This window comes from Chlorocebus sabaeus, chromosome 6 (genome assembly GCF_047675955.1).
Source record: "Chlorocebus sabaeus isolate Y175 chromosome 6, mChlSab1.0.hap1, whole genome shotgun sequence".
In the NCBI taxonomy this organism is placed as follows: Eukaryota; Metazoa; Chordata; class Mammalia; order Primates; family Cercopithecidae; genus Chlorocebus; species Chlorocebus sabaeus.
In genome coordinates this window covers 3,175,955-3,196,402 of record NC_132909.1, presented here as the reverse complement: position 1 = coordinate 3,196,402, position 20,448 = coordinate 3,175,955, and the positions used below count along the sequence as shown (strand labels likewise).

General features: G+C 51.5%; 1 protein-coding gene across 1 annotated transcript in view; it reads right to left on the bottom strand.

Annotated features, from left to right (window-relative positions):
* The window catches only part of PTPRH (protein tyrosine phosphatase receptor type H), a 29,809-nt gene extending 11,290 nt beyond the window's left edge, over positions 1–18,519 (bottom strand). Inside the window, exons 1-12 of the mRNA XM_073017216.1 lie at positions 18,469–18,519; positions 17,291–17,429; positions 16,820–17,080; positions 15,134–15,400; positions 13,273–13,539; positions 11,781–12,047; positions 9,445–9,711; positions 7,472–7,741; positions 5,919–6,218; positions 5,322–5,585; positions 806–884; positions 645–692 (exon numbers count right to left, since the gene is read on the bottom strand). Coding sequence (XP_072873317.1) covers positions 645–692; positions 806–884; positions 5,322–5,585; positions 5,919–6,218; positions 7,472–7,741; positions 9,445–9,711; positions 11,781–12,047; positions 13,273–13,539; positions 15,134–15,400; positions 16,820–17,080; positions 17,291–17,429; positions 18,469–18,519 — 2,480 coding nt within the window. The remainder of the gene's footprint in view (positions 1–644; positions 693–805; positions 885–5,321; positions 5,586–5,918; positions 6,219–7,471; positions 7,742–9,444; positions 9,712–11,780; positions 12,048–13,272; positions 13,540–15,133; positions 15,401–16,819; positions 17,081–17,290; positions 17,430–18,468) is intronic.
* Between the last annotated feature and the right edge of the window lie 1,929 nt (positions 18,520–20,448).

The following is a 20,448-nucleotide window of genomic DNA, read 5'->3' as shown; positions in this document are numbered from 1 at the left end:
TGTTAGCCAGGATAGTCTCAATCTCCTGACCTCGTGATCTGCCCGCCTCTGCCTCCCAAAGTGCTGGGATTACAGGCGTGAGCCACCGCGCCCAGCGATCTTGTTTATTGATATCTCCTGTACTAGGATATAAGCCTCTGGTGGGCAGGAATCTTGGTTTAATTTGCTGTTTGTTTGGCACCTAGAACAGTGCCTGATACCTGCTGGTGCTCAGCTGATATTTGCTGAATGAATGAATGAATTCTGCTGAATGAATGAATGAATGAATGTCCAGGAGTTGAGACCAGAACTGAATTCACTGGCCCAGGCTGCTTGGGGAGTGAGTTGAGATGGAAGGGCTGTGGTCCCTGTCGCAGAAGTCGCAGAGGCCTGGGTCCCTTCTGAGACCTTTGTGGGTAGATGCACTGATTCACCCTCTGGCGGTCTTACTAGGTTGCCCAGGCTGGTCTCGAACTCCTGGCCTCAAGCAATCCTTCCACTTCGGCCTCCCAAAGTGTTAGCATTACAGGCGTGAGCCGCCACACCCCGCGGGAATATTTTAGGCAGGATATTCAAAGAAAGCTCTCTGACCTAGCCAGCAGCCAGCAAACACCCCTTGATTTGACCAGATTCTTTCCGATGCGCCCCCGAGACCTTCTGCTCACCTGAAGACCAGATCCCTGAGTTCTGGTTTCTGCTGGTTCTTCTTATTCCTGGGAAAAGGATGTTAGGATGAAAGGCTCAGGGGTGAGGCTGCAACCAGGGATCCTCTTCCTTCTTCTCCAGCCCCCACCCTCCAGGCGATCAGCCCTGTGCGGAGTCTCACCTCCTCTTCAGGAAGAAAAACAGCAGGCCCACCAGGATGAGAAATAGGAGGATGCCCACGATGGCTCCGGCAATGACCCCTGTGGGGAGGAGGCGCTGGGAACTCTTAGAGCGCAGGTCTTAACTGGTCATCTGTCTCCAACCTTGCCCAGCCTTTCCTCTTCCCCGGGAGCCTGGTCCAACTACAGCTGACCCTTGAACATCACGGGTGTGAACTGCGTGGGTCCAGTTATACTTACACACTTATCCATGGATTTTCCTCTACCCCTGAGACAGCAAGACCAGGCCCTCTCCTTCCTCCTCCTCCTCTGCCTACTCAACCCGAAGACTACAAGGATGAAGACCTTTATAATGATCCACTTCATAAATAGTGAATACATTTTCTCTTCCTTAGGATTTTTTTTTTTTTTTTTTTTTTTTTTTTGAGACGGAGTCTTGCTCTGTAGCCCGGGCTGGAGTGCAGTGGCCGGATCTCAGCTCACTGCAAGCTCCGCCTCCCGGGTTCACGCCATTCTCCTGCCTCAGCCTCCGGAGTAGCTGGGACTACAGGCGCCCGCTACCTCGCCCGGCTAGTTTTTTGTATTTTTAGTAGAGACGGGGTTTCACCGTGTTAGCCAGGATGGTCTCGATCTCCTGACCTCGTGATCCGCCCGTCTCGGCCTCCCTAAGTGCTGGGATTACAGGCTTGAGCCACCGCGCCCGGCCCTTTTTTTTTTTTTTTTTTTTTTTTGAGACAGAGTCTCGCTCTGTCGCCCAGGCTGGAGTGCAGTGGCGTGATCTCGGCTCACTGCAACCTTCGCCTCCCTGGTTCACGCCATTCTCCTGCCTCAGCCCCCCGAGTAGCTGGGACTACAGACGCCCGCCACCACGTCCGGCTAATTTTTTTGTATTTTTAGTAGAGATGGGGTTTCACCATGTTAGCCAGGATGGTCTTGATCTCCTGACCTCATGATCCGCCTGCCTTGGCCTCCCAAACTGCTGGGATTACAGGCATGAGCCACCGCGCCCAGGTGTTATATGCAGATTTTCTACTGTGTAGGGGACCATTGTTCAAAAGTCACCTGTCCATCATTTTCAGAGGTGACCTGGGTGCTGAAGAATGACTCCTGGCCAGGTGCGATGGCTCACGCCTGTAATCCCAACGCTTTGGGAGGCTGAGGTGGGTGGATCACTTGAGCCCAGGAGTTTGAGATCAGCCTGGGCAACATAACAAAACCCTGCCTCTACTAAAAATACAAAAGTTATCTGGGTATGGTGGTGCACACCTGTCATCCCAGCTACTAAGGAGGCTGAGCATGAGAATCACTTGAACTCGGGAGGTGGAGGTTGCAGTGAGCTGAGACTGCACCACTGCACTCCAGCCTGGGCGATACAGCGAGACTTTTCTCAGAAAAAAAGGACCCTAACAAAATAGCTGGGCATGGTAGTACATGCCTGTAGTCCCAGCTACTCAGGGGACTGAGGCAGGAGGATCACTTGAGCCTGGGAGGTGGAGGCTGCAGTGAGCCATGATCGTATTGCTGCACTCCAGCCTGGGCAACAGAGTGAAATCATGTCTCAAAAAATAACAAAAACAAAAACAAAAGCAAAAGTGACTCTCACCTTCCTTAGCTTAGACTTGTGGTTCTCAACAAGAGTGATTTTGTTCCCAAAGAGACACTGGGCAATGTCTGGAGACGTTTTTGGTTGTCACAGCTGGGAAGTGGGAGTGCTACTGGCATCTAGTTGGTGAGAACCAGACGTGCAGCTCAATATCCTGCAATGCACAGGATGCCCCCTACCCCCCCAACAAAGAAGGATCTAGTCTGAAACATCTGTAGTGCCGAGGCAGAGGAAACACTTCGCCGGTTGTGAAATCGTCCCCAGCATGGACGGCTTCTGTTCTCCCCAGAATTGAGGCTTCATCTTCTCAGAGGTCCTGCTGGCTGGGGAAGGGCTCCCCAGCAGCGGAGCCTACCGAGATCTGGTGGTGTCTTTTTTTTTTTTTTTTGGTTTGTTTTTTGAGACAGAGTTTTGCCCTGTTGCCCAGGCTGGAGTGCAATGGCACAATCCCGGCTCACTGCAACCTCCACCTCCTGGGTTCTAGTGATTCTCCTGCCTCAGCCTCCTGAGTAGCTGGGATTACAGGCACACGACGCTACGCCCGGCTAATTTTTTGTATTTTTAGTACAGACAGGGTTTCTCCATGTTGGTCAGCCTGGTCTCGAACTCCCAACCTCAGGTGATCCGCCCACCTCAGCCTCCCAAAGTACTGGGATTACAGGCGTGAGCCACCGCGCCCGGCTAATCTGTGGTGTGGTGTCTATGGCTGCTCTCAGGCTGACAGTACAGCTCTTCCAAGACCTGTCATTAAATGTCTGGTCTTAGGGTAGGCTCAAGCCTATGGCCCATCTCCATCAGCCTTGAAGGCCACCAAGCTGCAGCTTCTCAATAATCCTGGGAAGAGTGTGCTTGTTGACAGGGAACTGCAGAGTCTTACAACCTATAGGGGAGATTCGTTCATGGACTTGGGCTCACAGAATTGGACTAGAGGACCTGTTCTCTCAGGGATCCTTGTCACTAAGGCAGAGAACTTTCCAGACAATGGAGTCTGGCAAAACCCAGTTCAAACAGCATCCATTGATCACCGCGTCAACCCCCAGTCTCTCTCCAGATTGGAGACCCAATCTCATAAGTAACCCTATTCCTAGGGAGTGATCGATAGGGCAGAGTGAGGCTTATGGCTATGGTCTTGGCACATGGCCAGGTCTTTCCAAAGTCTAAGCTCCAAACTTCTTCAAGTATCCCATTGATTAATGCAAGATGATACAACCACATTAGGAAAAAAAAAGGAGGGGGGCAGTTAGACATATAGTTCCCACGTGATCCCTCAGTACCACTACCGGGTATAGACCCAAGAGAAATACAAACATACGTCCACACAAAACCTGTCCACAAACATTCCTAGTGGCATTACCCGTAACAGTCAAAAGTGGAAACTACTCAACTGATCCATCAACTGGATCAGGGAATGGATAAAAATGAATGGATGGACCAGGTGCGGTGGCTCACGCCTGTAATCCCAACACTTTGGGAGGCAGAGGCAGGAGGATTACTTGAGGTCAGGAGTTTGAGACCAGCCTGGCCAACATGGCAAAACCCTATCTCTACTAAAAGTATAAAAATTAGCTGGGTGTGGTGGGGGGCGTCTATAATCCCAGCTACTCAGGAGGCTGAGGCAGGAGAATCACTTGAACCCAGGAGGTGGAGGCTGCAGTGAGCCAAGATCACACCACTGCATTCCAGCCTGGGCGACAAGAGTGAAACTCTGCCTCAAAAAAATAAAAAATAAAAAATAAAAAGTTAGCCAAGCATGGTGGCATATGTCTGTAATCCCAGATACTTGGATGGCTGAGGCACAAGAATTGCTTGAACCCTGGAGGCAGAGGTTGCAGCGGGCAGAGATTGCACCATTGCACTCCAGCCTGGGCGACACAGTGAGTCTCAAAACAAAAACAAAAACAAAAACAAAACAAATTATGCTCAGTGAAAGTGGCCAGTCACAAAGAAACACATCATGTATGATGGCATTTTTTTTTTGTTTTTGAAACAGGGTCTCGTTCCTTCACCCAGGCTGGAGTGCAGTGGCCCCGATCATAGTTCACTACAGTCTCAAACTCCTGGGCTCAAGTGATCCTTCTGACTCAGCCTCCCTTGTAGCTAGGACTACAGGCGCACACCACCATGGCTGCCTAATTTTTTAAAATGTAGAGACGGGGTCTCACTGTGTTGCCCAGACTGGTCTCGAACTCCTGAGCTCAAGTGATCCTTCCACCTCAGCCTCCCAAAGTGCTGGGATTCCAGACATGAGCCACTGTGCCCATTCTATGATTGCATTTTAATGAAATATCCCGGAGAGGCAAATCTCTGGAGATTGAAGGTGGATGAGAGATTTCCGAGGGCTGGGGGCTGGGGAATGGGAGAACTAGGGGGTGATGGTTCAGCGGGGTGAGCTTTCTGTTGGGGGTAATGAAAATGTTCTAAAATCGATAGTGATGATGGTTGTACAACGTTGTGAATATAAGGAGAGTCATTGAATTGTACCTATAAGTGGTGAGTTGTGGATGGGGGTGGTGGCTGACACCTGTAATCCCAGCACTTTGGGAGCCTGAGGCAAGTGGATTACCTGAAGTCAGGAGTTCGAGACCAGCCTGGCCAACATGGTGAAACTCCATCTCTACTAAAAATCCAAAAATTAGCCGGGCATGGTGGCACGTGCCTGTAATCCCAGCTACTCAGGAGGCTGAGGCAGGAGAATCACTTGAACCCGGGAGGCAGAGGTTGCAGTGAGCCAAGATCATGCCACTGCACTCCAGCCTGGGCAACAAGAGTGAAACTCCATCTCAAAATATAAAATAAAAACAATGTTTCAAAGGAAATGAGAAACAAAAGAGTCTCATTGATTTCCTCACAACGGGGCCTGATGGGGTCTACTGAGCATTTCATCGTAGCTGCCTGGCCCACATGGCTCCGCTCACCTGCAGTCTCAGTGTGGCAGGTCACAGAGGGAGACGCAACCCTCATTCCATCCCAGATGGTCGTGATGGTGGCTGGGTAGGACTGAGCTGGCCCAAGACCTGACACAGACACACCCTTCCCACATGAAGATCTGTTCTGGGAGCGCTGCTGTCCTCCCACCTCCAACTCAAAGGCCTCGTAGCCTCCCTGGGGGCAGGACCAGGTCAAGATGACTCCATAGCCCCCTGAAGTGCTGACGCAAGTGATGGTGACTGCATCTGGGTCTGGGTGAAGGAAGCAAGAGGTCAGCAGCGCCATCCAGGGTGGTTTTCCACCCCCTCCACCCCCACCCCCACTACTCAGGCCAGTTTTCTGAGAGGAGCCCATCCCTTCCTCCCCAAATCCAAATTCCTCATCTTCCCTCCTTTTCTGTCCTCCCCAAATGGACACAAGTCCCTCCAAACTACAACTCCCATGAGGCCTTGGGCTCCTCCATCACTGCAGCTCATGAAGTCATGGCCCATGGCCTGATGGGATTTGTATTCCATTCATCTCTCAGCCCTCAAGGCCTGAGCTAAGCCCAGTTCACCACGTGAAGGCAGGAAGGGGAGTCTCACATGTGGACGCACGGAGGCTCTGCATGGAACTGGCTACGTCATTCCTCTCTGCCCACACGGTGAAGTTGTACAGAGTCCCGGGTTCCAGCGCCTCCACCTTGTACTGTGTCTCATTGGTCCTGCGGGTCTGGTTGGTCCAATTTGCTCGGGGATATTGCCCCCTCTGGGGATGTCCCTCGCTGGCCCACTGGACCCAGTATATGTACAGCTGAAAGTGGGGGTCTCCAGGGGCCTTCCACCACAGCGTGACTGAGTTCTTAGTCTGAGTTTTATTCTGGAGATCTGTTACCTCACTGGGAGCTGAGAAGTGAGAACAGAGGCCTAAGGGGGTATCCTCGAAGACCCTCCTACCCTAGCCTGCCTGCCTCTCCCCCACAGCAAAGCTGAGATACCCATTATTGATGGCTCCAGTGACTAAGGAGGCTGAACCACAGGAAAGAGCCTAGACACCCAAAGATTGTGGGGACCAGAATCTCCTAGCCCTCTCCGTCCCCTGGCTACAGCCCTGGGTCCCACCCTGTCATCTTTTTGTTCTTCCCAAATGCACACCAATCCCACCCACTGAAACTACAACTCCCATGAGGCCACAGACTCTCTGTATCGCTGCAGCTTATGAAGTCATGGCTTCATGGTGTGATGGGATTTGTAGTCCACCACCTCTCAGGACCCTTGAGATCTGATCTCTGTATTTTCTTTTCCACAGGAACCCCAGGTAGGGTGCCTTCTCACTCTAGACACATCACCTTTCTAGAGGGAGCTGACAAATTTCATCTTTTTAGCCCAAATGACCAAGGATTGAAGAGTTCCAGGTTCAGGCTAGGCATGGTGGCTCACTCCTATAATCTCAGTGCCTAGGGAGGCCAAGGCAGGAGGATCACTTGAGCCCAAGAGTTCGAAGTTCGAGACCAGCTTGGGCAACATAATGAGACCCTGTCTCTACAAAAAATAATGTTTTAAATGAGCTGGGCATGGTGGCTCACGCTTGTGGTCCCAGCTACTCAGGAGGTTGAGATGGGAGGATCACTTGAGCCCAGGAGGTCGAGGCTGCAGTGAGCCATGATCATACCACTGCACTCCAGCCTGGGCAACAGAGCAAGACCCTGTCTCAGGAAAAAAAAAAAAAAAAAAAAAAAGAATGAACCTATGAACCTAGTCTCCAGAGTGATTTTGATTTTTCTCATGAGTGGGACCCACCGTGCCTAGGCTGAGAGATGGGGCCTTCTTGGTTCATCTAATTCCCTGGGACCAGCTGTTGGCTATTGTCTAGCTGGTGACTGTCAGCTCCTGAGAGGTGGTTCTGGACAACTGAGGGCTCTCCCTGACCCCAAAGAGCCCATTTCCCAAAGGGAGAAAAAACAGGTCCTACAGCTTGGAAAGCCCTGTCGGCTAAGAAACGACACCCACTAGGAATGGGGCCTATAGGTTTAAGCTCCGGCCGGTGAGGCTGGAGGGGCCCATGGGTACTCTTCGTCTCCAAGGAGCTCCCAAAGTCCCTTCCTATTCTCCCTTCCCCCATCCTAATAGAGTTGTATTCAGAACCGACTGTGGCTCACCAGTGGCTGCAGTGAGGGTGCTGTTATAGCCTCTGACCTCATTCCTCTCGGCCCAGACGGTGAGGTGGTACAGGAGGCCAGCTTCCAGTTCCTTCAGAATGAGTTCAGTATCTGAGGTGTTTTGGGTCCTGGGGTCAGTCATGCCCTCTCCAATCCATGAGACCCAGTAGGTGTAGGAAGCCTGGCCTGGGCCCTGGGGAGCTGTCCAGCGCAACGCAATAGAGCTGTTGGTCCTGTCCTGCCTGCTGAGGCTTCTCACTGCGTTGGGGACTGGGAGAGGGAGCAGAGTCAGGACTTCCACGTCCCCTAGTCCCCAAGAGTCCAGAACACAGTGATATGCCCTGTCCTTGTGCAGCCCAGCTCATTAAGAAATACTTCCTGGCAGGGCACGGTGGCTCAGGCCTGTAATCTCAGCACTTTGGGAAGCTAAACCGGGAGGACTGCCTGAGCCTGGGAATTTGAGACCAGCCTGAGCAACATAGTGAGACCCTAGCTCTACTGAAAATCAAAACAAATTAGCTGGGCACAGTAGCACATGCCTGTAGTCCCAGCTACTAGGGAGGCTGAGGTGGGAGGATCGCTTGAGCTTGGGAGGTTCAGGCTACAGTGAGCTATGACTGTGCCTCTGCACTCCAGCCTGTGAGACAGAGCAGGATCATCGAGAGAGAGAGAGAGAGAGAGAGAGAGAGAGAGAGAGAGAGAGAGAGAGAGAGAGAAAGAGAGACCAGGTGCAGTGACTCTCGCCTGTAATCCCAACAAATTGGGAGGCCAAGGTGGGTGGATCACTTGAGGCCAGGAATTCAAGACAAGTCTAGGCAACATGGCAAAACCCTGTCTCTACTAAAAATACCCAAATTAGCTGGGTGTGGTGGTGCGTGCCTATAGTCACAGCTACTTGGAAGGCAGAGGCAGGAGAATTGCTTGAGCCCAGGAGGCTGAGTTGCGGCAAGCTGAGATTGTGCCATTGCACTCCAGCCTGGGTGACAGAGGAAAATTCTGTCTCAAGATAAAAGAAAGAAAAGAAGGAAAGAAGGAAAGAAGGAAAGGAGAAAGAAAGAAAGAAAGAAAGAAAGAAAGAAAGAAAGAAAGAAAGAAAGAAAGAAAGAAAGAAAGAAAGAAAGAAAAGAAAGAAAGAAAGAAAGGAAAGAAAGGAAGAGAAAGAAAGAAAGAAAGAAAGAAAGAGAGAGAGAGAGAGAGGGAGGGAGGGAGGGAGGGAGGAAGAGAAAGAAAGAAGGAAAGAAAGAAAGAGAGAAAGGAAGGAAGGAGGGAAGGGAGGAAGAAAGGAAGGCAGGGAGGGAGGGAGGAAGGAAGGAAGAAAGAGAGGAGAAAGAGAGAAAGAAAGAAGAAGAAAGGAAGGAAGGAAAAAATAAAGACAAAGAAAGAAAGACAAAGAAAGAAAGAAAGAAAGAAAGAAAGAAAGAAAGAAAGAAAGAAATAAAAGAAAAGAAGGAAGGAAGGAAGGGAGAGAGAAAGAAAGAGAAAGAGAGAAAGAAAGAAAGAAAGAAAGAAAGAGAGAAAGGAAGGAAAGAGGGAAGGGAGGAAGAAAGGAAGGCAGGGAGGGAGGAAGGAAGGAAGAAAGAAAGGAGAGAGAAAGAAAGAAGAAAGAAAGGAAGGAAGGAAAAAAATAAAGAAAAAGAAAGAAAGAAAGAGGAAGGAAGGAAGGAAGGAAGGAAGGAAGGAAGGAAAGGAAAGAAAGAAAGAGGAAGGGGAAGGGGAAGAAAGAAAAGGCCTGTGCCCCCGAAGCCCCACGCTCAGCGGCAGGAGACGTCACATGGGCTGTCTTCTTCTTTAGGGCAGAGCCAGCCCCCAGCTGTGATTACATCTACCTGTGAACTTGGAGAGGGGGATGTCTGAGCTCAGTGAGGCTGAAGAGCCTATGGACTATAGAGCCAGAGCCCAGAGGAGGTGCCACGCCGCTGCTGCTGGTTCTGAACCTCTCACCAAAACAGGGAGTGGGCACTGAGGGTTCCTACCTGTGGAGATGCTGAGATTCTGCCTGGAGCCACGTGCTCCATTTTTTTCTGCCCATACAGAGAATGTGTACAAGGTTGCGGGTTCGAGTCCCTCAGCTGTCACACTGGCCTTTGCTGTGTTTCGGGTCTCAGTTCCACCACCGTCTCCAGTGTACTCTACCCAGTAGATGTAGTCCTGAAGATCTGGGCCATCGGGGACTTCCCAGATCAGGGCGATGGAGCTGTTGGTCTGAGACTCCATATGGAGGTTTCTCACTGGGTTGGGGGCTGAGAAATTAGGAAGAAGATTCTATGTGGGCAGAGATACAGAACAAAATGGGGCAGGAGTGGGTCCCTCACTGCCCTCTATGGTCTTAGCTCTTGTTCAACTGCTGGTGCCAGCAGACGCAGGGTGTATGTTCTAGACCGTGTTTCTCAAACTTTAATGTGTCGGGCGCAGTGACTCGCGCCTGTAATCCCAGCACTTTGGGAGGCTGAGGCAAGTGGATCAGGAGTTCAAGACCAGCCCGGGCAACATGGTCAACGGGGTTTAGTAGAAACGCTGTCCCGGCCGGGCGCAGTGGCTCACGCCTGTAATCCCAGCACTTTGGGAGGCCGAGGCGGGTGGATCACCTGAGGTCGGGAGTTCGAGACCAACCTGGTCAACATGGTGAAACCCCTTCTCTACTAAAAATACAAAAATTAGCCAGGCGTGGTGGCAGGTGCCTGTAATCCCAGCGACTCGGGAGGCTGATGCAGGAGAATCGCTTGAACCCAGGAGGCAGAGGTTGCAGTGAGCCGAGATCGCACCACTGCACTCCAGCCTGGGGGACAAGAGTGAGACTTCATCTCAAAAAAAGAAAAAAAAAAAAGAAAGAAACACTGTCTCTACTAAAAATACAAAAGTTAGCCAGGCATGGCGTGGCGTGTGCCTGTAATTCCAGTTACTCAGGAAGCTGAGGCATGAGAATCGCTTGAACCCAGGAGGCAGAGGTTGCAGTGAGCTGAGATTGCACCACTGCACTCCAGCCTGGGCAACAGAGCAAGACTCTATCTCAAAAAAAAAAAAAAAAAAAAAAAAGAAAGAAAAGAAAAACAGAAAAGAAAAGAACAAAAGAAAAAACTTCAATGTGTGCACATCTCACGGGGGATCTCGTTGAATGCGGGTTCTGAGCAGTAGGTCTGGGGTGGCGCCGATCATTTCCAGTCAGCTCCCTGGAACACTGATGCAGCTCACACGTGGGTCATAATTTGAGTAGCACTATAGCCTCCATATGTATGTCCCCTTCCACAAATCCATAAGCTGAAACCTAATCTCCAATGGAATAGCATTAAGAGGTAGGGCCCTTGTAAGATTATATCATAAAGGTGAAGCCTTTATGCCTGGAGTCACTGCCTAAGAGAGGCCCATGGCCCAGCACAATTGCTCACGCCTGTAACCTCAGCAGTTTGGGGGGCGGAGGTTGGGAGATTGTTTGAGGCCAGGAGTTAGAGACCAGCCTGGACCACACAGCAAGACCTCATCTCTAAAAAAAATAAATTAGTCGGGCATCTGTAGTCCCTGCTACTTGGGAGGCTGAGGTGGGCGGATGGCTTCAGCCCAGGAATTTCAGGCCGCAGTGAGCTACGATCCTGCCACTGCACTCCAGCCTGGGTGACAAAGCGAGACTCTGGCTCTAAAAAAAAATAATAATAATAAGAGAGAATCAAGGGAGCTTTGTGTGGTGGTGAAGATGGCCTCTGACTTTCCAATATGGTAGGCATTAGCACAGTGGAGGATGAAGGGGGGACTGGGAGCCCCTCAATAGGCCTTTTGAGCACACGAAATGTGAAACTGAATTTGCAATTTCATGCAACTTTAATGAGTTTAAATCTAATAGCCACGTGTGGCTAGCGGCTACCATATTGGACAATGGAGGTGTAGACACAGGGAGCTGACCGCATCAGAGCCATGGAGCTGACGATCTGAGTTTCCATCCTCAATATGTGACACAGTTGGGAACTAGAAGAAGAGTCAGAGGGTCAGAGTGTCCCCACTCACAGTATCTCATTCCTTGAAAGCTCAGGTAACATGCCTTGGCCCCTACACATTCCTGTTGGTGCAGGAAGATGCTCCTGGGCATTATGGTCCACATTCTAGAGAGTTCTAGACACAGACCGGCCCTAGCTTCACAGCTGGAGGTACCATGGACATTCATTCCTTCTTCATCTCCTGAGCTGAGACTGCCCCAGATGTGGACATGGGTACCTGGCTCAGTGTGGCCCAGAGGGACTATGGACCAGACAATCGGCCCCGTTCTCCTGCCTACCGTCCCTTAAACAAATAAGAGATCAAACAAATGGCGACTGCCTCTCACCTGTGGTGGCATTTCCAGTCTCCCGGGAGCTGTTGATTCCATTCTTCTCCACCCACACGGAAAACACGTACAAAGACCCGGGTTCAAGTCCATCCACGGTGATGTTGGTGCCTGTTGTGCTTCGAGTCTCGCTTCTGTCACCGTCTCTGGTGTATTCAACCCAGTAGGTGGAGTTCTGTGGGTCTGGGCCATCGGGGGCCTCCCAGGTCAGGGCGAGGGAGCTGTTGGTTTGACCCTCCACTGTCAGGTTTCTCACTGGGTTGGGAGCTGAAAACCAGTACAGGAGGGGAAATGAGTTGTAGTTTCTGGCCCTTGAACTTTCCAGCCCGTCCTTAACCACTGGATCCAGCAGGTGGAGGCAGGGAGGCCCAGCTCTGCACTGTCCAGTGTGGCAGCCACGAGTTCCATGTGAGTGTTGAGCACTCGTGATGTGACTTTTGCGAAATGAGATGAGTCATTAGTGTGAGATCCACACCGGCTTTTGAAGAGCTGGTGTGAAATTAAGAATGTCAACTATCTCATTGATCCTTTTTATATATTTTTTATTTTTGGAGGTATATTCGGTGTATGTATTTAATGATCCTTTTTATATTGATTACATGTCAAAATGGTAATATTTTGTATCTGCTGGGTGTGGTGGCCCACACCTCTAATCCCCGCACTTTGGGAGGCCAAGGCAGGTGGATCACCTGAGGTCAGGAGTTGGAGACCAGCCTGGCCAACATGGCAAAACCCCGTCTCTACTAAAAATACAAAAGTTAGCCAGGCGTGGTGGCACGTGCCTATAGTCCCAGCTACTCGGGATGCTGAGACAGGAGAATTGCTAGAACCCAGGAGATGGAGGTTGCAGTGAGTCAAGATCATGCCACTGCATTTCAGGCTGGGAGACAGAGAGAGACTCCCTCTCAAGAAAACAAAAATGTATCTGATGGACTACATAAAATGTCTCATAGTAATTTAGTTTATTTGTTTCTCCTTTCCTTCCTCCCTCCCTCCCTCCCTCCCTCCCTCCCTCCCTCCCTCCCTCCCTCCCTCCCTCCCTCCCTTCCTTCCTTCCTTCCTTCCTTCCTTCCTTCCTTCCTTCCTTCCTTCCTTCCTTCCTTCCTTCCTTCCTTCCTTCCTTCCTTTTTCTTTTTTTTTTTCCAGACAGGATTTCTCTCTGTTGCCCAGGCTGGAGTGCAGTGGTCCAGTCAGAGCTCACTGCAACCTCTGCCTCCTGGGCTCAAGCGATCCTCACACCTCAGCCTCCCGAGGAGGTGGAACCACAGGAACATGCCACCACAACTAAGTTTTTTATTTTTTTGGAGAGACAGGCTGACCAGTTTCTTTTTACTTATTTTTATGTGGCTGATAGAAAATCGAAATTCTCATGTGTGGCTTCCACTGTGTTTCGATTGGACTAAAGAACCTGTCGCATTTTGTCAGCTCTCAACCCACCCCCTACCACTGTCCTTACAAAAGAAATAAAAATAAAACAGTGGCTCCCTCTTACCTGTGGCAGTAGTGACAGTCTCCACGGAGCTATTTACTCCGTATTTCTCCACCCACACAGAAAACATGTACAATGACCCGGGTTGAAGTCCATCCACGGTGACGTTGGTGTCTGTTGTGGTTTGTGTCTCGGTTCTACCACAGTCTCCAGTACACTGAACCCAGTAGGTGGAGTTCTGTGGGTCTGGGCCATCGGGGACCTCCCACCTCAGGGAGATGGAGCTGGTGGTCTGAGCCTCCACTCTCAGGTTTCTCACTGGGTTGGGGGCTGAGAAATTAGGAAGAAAGATCTAATATGAGCAGGACTACAGAACCTAATGGGGGCAGCTAGGGAGCTTTTTGTTTGTTTGTTTTTTCGAGACAGAGTCTCGGTCTGTCATCCAGGCCATAGTGCAGTGGCACAATCTCGGCTCACCACAACCTCCGCCGCCCGGGTTCAAGCAATCCTCCTGCTTTAACCTCCCGAGTAGGTGGGACTACAGGTGTGCACCACCACACCCGGCTAATTTTTATGTCTTTTCACCATGTTGGCCAGGCTGGTCTCGAACTCCGGTCCTCAAGTGATCCTCCCACCTCGGCCTCCCAAAGTGCTGGGACTACAGGCATGAGGCAATGTGCCCGGCCAAGTGGCCATTTTTGATCATCAAACTTCCTAGTTCTCCCTCAACAGCTGGTGCCAGTAGCTGCAGGGTGTATGGTCTGGACCAGTGCTTCTCATTCTTCGCTGTGTGTACATCTCACAGGGGACCTTGTGAAAGGCAGGTTCTCACTCAGCAAGGCTAGGATGGAGCTGAGAGTCAGCACTCCCCCCCGACCCTTTTTTTTCCCCACCAGTGTCACTTGCCAATATATTTCCAATTAGATCTCAGAGACATGGATGCCACCTACACACGGACCACGTTTTGAGTAGCAAGGACCTGAGTCAGCGCTTTTGAAGTGAGTTTCTACAGTGATGAAAATGCTCTCCCACCTTCAAGTATGGTAGGAGAAGAGAGAAGGAAATGGAAGCCGTTCAACAGGGCTTTCTTTTTTCTTTTTTCTTTTTGGCATTCAGGCTGGAGTGCAGTGGCGCCATCTCGGCTCACTGCAAGCTCCGCCTCCCGGGTTCCCGCCATTCTCCTGCCTCAGCCTCCCAGTAGCTGGGACTACAGGCGCCGCCACCACGCCCGGCTAATTTTTTGTAGTTTTAGTAGAGACGGGGTTTCACCGTGTTAGCCAGGATGGTCTTGATCTGCTGACCTCGTGATCCACCCGCCTCGGCCTCCCAAAGTGCTGGGATTACAGGCGTGAGCCACCGCGCCCGGCCTCAACAGGGCTTTCAAACATATGAAACATGAAATTGAATTTGCAGTTTCATGCAACTTTAATGAGTTTAAATCTAATAGCCACGTGTGGCTAGTGGCTACCATATTGGACAATGGAGGTGTAGACACAGGGAGCTGACCGCATCAGAGCCATGGAGCTGACGATCTGAGTTTCCATCCTCAATATGTGACACAGTTGGGAACTAGAAGAAGAGTCAGAGGGTCAGAGTGTCCCCACTCACAGTATCTCATTCCTTGAAAGCTCAGGTAACATGCCTTGGCCCCTACACATTCCTGTTGGTGCAGGAAGATGCTCCTGGGCATTATGGTCCACATTCTAGAGAGTTCTAGACACAGACCGGCCCTAGCTTCACAGCTGGAGGTACCATGGACATTCATTCCTTCTTCATCTCCTGAGCTGAGACTGCCCCAGATGTGGACATGGGTACCTGGCTCAATGTGGCCCAGAGGGACTATGGACCAGACAATTGGCCCCGTTCTCCTGCCTACCGTCCCTTAAACAAATAAGAGATCAAACAAATGGCGACTCCCTCTCACCTGTGGTGGCATTTCCAGTCTCCCGGGAGCTGTTGATTCCATTCTTCTGCACCCACACGGAAAACACGTACAAAGACCCGGGTTCAAGTCCATCCACGGTGATGTTGGTGCCTGTTGTGCTTTGAGTCTCGCTTCTGCCACCGTCTCTGGTGTACTCAACCCAGTAGGTGGAGTTCTGTGGGTCTGGGCCATCGGGGGCCTCCCAGGTCAGGGCGAGGGAGCTGTTGGTTTGACCCTCCACTGTCAGGTTTCTCACTGGGTTGGGAGCTGAAAACCAGTACAGGAGGGGAAATGAGTTGTAGTTTCTGGCCCTTGAACTTTCCAGCCCTTCTTTAACCACTGGATCCAGCAGGTGGAGGCAGGGAGGCCCAGCTCTGCACTGTCCAGTGTGGCAGCCACGAGTTCCATGTGAGTGTTGAGCACTCATGATGTGGCTTTTGCGAAATGAGATGAGCCATTAGTGTGAGATCCACACCTGTTTTTGAAGAGTTGGTCTGAAATTAAGAATGTTTACTATCTCATTAATCCTTTGTATATCTATATTTTTTGTGGGTATGTACTTGGTGTATATATTTAATTATTCTTTTTATATTGATTACATGTCAAAGTGATAATATTTTGTATCTGCTGTGTGTGGTAACTCACACCTGTAATCCCCGCAATTTGGGAGGCCAAGGCAGGTGGATCACCTGAGGTCAGGAGTTGGAGACCAGCCTGGCCAACATGGCGAAACCCCATCTCAAGTAAAAATACAAAAGTCGGCCGGGTGCAGTGGCTCAAGCCTGTAATCCCAGCACTTCGGGAGGCCAAGATGGGCGGATCACGAGGTCAGGAGATCGAGTCCATCCTGGCTAACACGGTGAAACCCCATCTCTACTAAAAAATACAAAAAACTAGCTGGGCGTGGTGGCGGGCGCCTGTAGTCCCAGCTACTTGGGAGGCTGAGGCAGGAGAACAACGAGAACCTGGGAGGCGGAGCTTGCAGTGAGCTGAGATCCGGCCACTGTACTCCAGCCTGGGCGACAGAGTGAGACTCCGTCTCAAAAAAAAAAAAAAAAAAAAAACAAAAGTCAGCCGGCCACGGTGACACGTGCCTGTAATCCCAGCTACTTGAGAGGCTGAGGCAGGAGAATCGCTTGAACCTGGGAGGCAGAGGTTGCAGTGAGTCAAGATCATGCCACTGCACTCCAATCTGGGCGACAGAGCGAGACTCTGTCTCAAAAAAAAAAAAAATGTATCTGATGGACTACATAAAATGTCTCATAGTAATTTAGTTTGTTTCTTTCTCTTTCTTTCTTTTTCTTTTTTTTTTTTTTTTGTTTGTTTGTTTGTTTTTGAGACAGGATTTCTGTCTGTTGCCCAGGCTGGAGTGCAGTGGTCCAATTAGAGCTCACTGCAACCTCTGCCTCCCGGGCTCAAGCAATCCTCTCACCTCAGCTGCCCAAGGAGAAGGAACCACAGGAACAGGCCACCACAGCTAATTTTTAAATTTTTTTGGAGAGACAGGCTGACCAGTTTCTTTTTACTTATTTTTATGTGGCTGATAGAAAAATTGAAATTCTCATGTGTGGCTTCCACTGTGTTTCGATTGGACTAAAGAACCTGTCGCATTTTATCAGCTTTCAACCCAGCCCCTACCACTGTCCTTACAAAAGAAATAAAAGTAAAACAGTGGCTGCCTCTTACCTGTGGCAGTAGTGACAGTCTCCACAGAGCTATTTTCTCCATCTTTCTCCACCCACACAGAAAACGTGTACGATGACCCGGGTTGAAGTCCATCCACGGTGATGTTGGTGTCTGTTGTGTTTTGTGTCTCTGTTCTGTCACCGTCTCCAGTGCACTGAACCCAGTAGGTGGAGTTCTGTGGGTCATCGGGGACCTCCCAGCTCAGGGAGATGGAGCTGGTGGTCTGAGCCTCCACTCTCAGGTTTCTCACTGGGTTGGGGGCTGAGAATTGGGAAGGAGGGTCCGGTGAAAAGGGAACCAGGTCTGTACCATCCCTCCCAACCCCTTGGGCTCGTGCCCCGAGTCCAGAAACAACAGCGCTCATAAGCCCTACCATGGACCACTGGGCCCCACGCGGACGCCCCAGAGGTTCATGGCAGTTGCGGTCCCACCTCTTCGAGTGGGCAGTGAGTTCAGGCAGGGGTCACTCACCGGTCGCCCTGGTCCCTGTCCAGCTGCACAGGCCCTGGAGGGAACCCAGAGAAAACGGAGTCAGCCTCTCAACCACTCCTCCGCCCAGTGAGGCTGCGGGGCTGGGAGGAGCGGCTGGTCCCCCGCCCCATGAGTCACCCTTGCACGGGAGGGTGGGGCCCCCGTTAGGTTGGCTGTCACGAAGGTCACCCAAACCATCTTTCCTGGGTCGAGAAGGGGGAGCACGGCAGGGGCGGAGTCGGGGGCTGGGGTTGGCTCCACCCAAGAAGGCCGAGAGATAAAATTAATGATTTCATTTCCCGAAATATATGGCCTTGGAAAACCGAGGGCAGAGAGCAATGAACACACTGGGAAGAGAGAAAAAAACCAAGGTTGGGGAACAGGAACCTTGGCCTGAGGGTGGAGGGCCTGGGGGCCTGGGTCTGAGGGTGGAGGGGCTGGGGATCTGGACTCCTGGGTCTGAGGGTGGAGGGGCTGGGATCTGGACCCCTGGTTTGAGGGAGGAGAGGCTGGGGGCCTGGACTCCTGGGTCTGAGAGAGGAGAGGTTGGGGATCTGGACTCCTGGGTCTGAGGGAAGATGGGCTGAGGGTCTGGACTCCTAATCTGAGGGAGGAGGGGCTGGGGTCTGGACTCCTAGTCTGAGGGAGGAGGGGCTGGGGTCTGGACTCCTAGTCTGAGGGAGGAGGGGCTGGGGGTCTGGACTCTTAGTCTGAGGAAGGAGGGGCTGCTCCCTGTCCGTCAGTCATTGTGAGCACAGCTGTGTGTCGCCTGAAGCCAGTGTCCCCTGCAGCAGACACAACAGCGTCTAAGAGCCCAGGTGAAGCTGGTGTCCTCGAAGCAGACACCGCAGTGTCTAAGAACCCAGGTGAAGCCAGTGTCCCCGCAGCAGACATGGCAGTATCTAGGAGTCCCAGTGAAGCCGGTGTCCCCGCAGCAGACACAGCAGTCTCTAAGAGCCCAGGTGTAAGACTCTCCTACAGTTTCTGCCAAGCCTGAAGCCCTCTTCCTTCTCCAGGGGATCTTTGGCACCTAATTCCTCAAGATCAAGGTGCAGGGACCCAGCTCCTTCTCCCTTTGGCACCTAATTCCTCAAGATCGAGGTGCAGGGACCCAGCTCCTTCTCCTCAGACCTGGGAGTCCCTGCCTTGGGAGCCCGCTCTGGGTGGGGAACACTTACCAGCAGCACCAGGTTCCCCCAGACCCTGAGGCCTCCTCCAGCCCCAGTCATGCCTCCAGATACTGCTGGGGACCCAGGAGTCCCAGGCCTGGTCCTTCCACCTGCTGGACTTTATACTCAAGAATTTCCCCTTTCCCAGATCATTGGTGAAGCCAGAGGCCAGGGCGGGAAGGGGAGGAGGAGGAAGTGGAACCCAGCTCCCAGCCCTGCCCCGCTGGCCCTCACCTTCCTCCCTCACCGCTGCCTCTAGCTCTGACACTGGAGATGCCTCCGATCCTTTCTCCAGTCCCACGTAGAATCATCAGCCCCAGCCCACTCCACCTTGTCCCCTGAAATCTCCCTCTGCATCCGAGGTACTGGGTGCTGCGTCCCACTGCTGCACGAACGTGGGTCGTGGGGCAGAGGATGAGAGCGGGGGGTGTTGAGAGAAAGGCCAGCTGACTCCCTTGCCTCCTTGCTGGGTGATCACATATCAAGAGCAGCCTGGGGCTTAGACCTCACGCCCCTCGTCCCTGGAGCACACTCTCCCATTCAGGCTCTGACGCCTTTCCCCTCTCCGTCTCCCACAAGCCCCTGCAGCCCTCACAAAATGGGCCCAGCGGGTTCCCACCTCCTGGCCTTTGCCTAGACTGTCTCCCCCACCAGGTGCACCTGCCTACTTTCCCCCCAACAGTCTCCTACCTACTCCTCCATTAGGATTCAGCTTGGAAATGACCCACGCTGGGCCCGGGGTCTTTCTAGCCCAGTCAGGACCCTGGGCGCTGTCTTCCACACCACAGACTCTTCTAATTTGCATGTTCATCTGCATATTCATATTCATCATCAGATATTCATCTGACCCTGGGCAAATGACTTAAGTCCTCAGTGACTCAGATTCCTCACCTCTAAAGAATGGGCACCCTTGTAAATATGCTAAGATAAATAGATGAGTTACTACGTGGAAAGTCTTGGAACAAGGCCCGGCCTGTTTTAAACACTTGATGAATCTTAGTCATGTTTATTTTTAGTTCATCCCTAGGTCACCTGTGCTCAGAAGGGGCCGGACACCCAGGGCTTTTCAAAGTGTTTTTGTTGACTTACTAATTATGTGCACAGGTGAACTGCCTTAATCTCACATGTAGTCTGGAAGTTAAGAATACAAACCCCAGCCGGGCATGTTGGTGTGTGCCCAGCTACTCAGGAGGCTGAACTGGGAAGATCACTTGAGCCCAGGAGTTTGAGACCAGCCCGGGCGACATAGCAAAACCCCATCTTTTGCAAAGAAAAACAAAAGAAGAAAAAATTACCCAGGCATGGTGCACGCCTGCAGTCCCAGCTACCCGGGAGGCTGAGGTGGGAGGATCACCTGAGCTTGGGAGGTCAAGGCTGCAGTAAGCTGTGATTGTGCCACTGAACTCCAGCCTGGGTGACAGAGTGAGTCCCTGTCTCAGAAAAGAAAACAGCTGGGCATGGTTACTCATGTCTGTAATTCCAGCAATTTGGGAGGCTGAGGCGAGAGGATCCCTTGAGCCCAGGAGTTCAAGACCAGCCTGGGCAACATAGGGAGATCCCGTCTCTATAAAAAGTAAAAGTAAATTACCAGGCATGGTGGTGCATGCCTGTGGCCTCAGCTCCTCAGGAGGCTGAGGAGGGGGGATCAGTTGAGCCCAAGAGGTGGAGGCTGCAGTGAGCTGTGTTTGCATCACTGCACTCCAGCCTGGGGGACAGAGGAAGACTCTGTCTCAAAATAAACAAAATAAATAAATAAGTTCTCACACCACTGCTCTTGGGAAGTCAGTTTCTCTGTCTCTGAGAGCCTCAGTTTCCCCATCTGCACACAGAAGGGTTTGGTTGTGAGAAGTTTCCTTTCAGTAGGCACCGGATGTCATTCCGGCCAGTCACTTGGGTTTCTGTTCTAAACTTTCTCTGTTTCTCTCTTATATCTTAAATTTCTCTTTTAAATAGAGACGGGGTCTTGTTATGTTGCCCAGACTGGTCTCA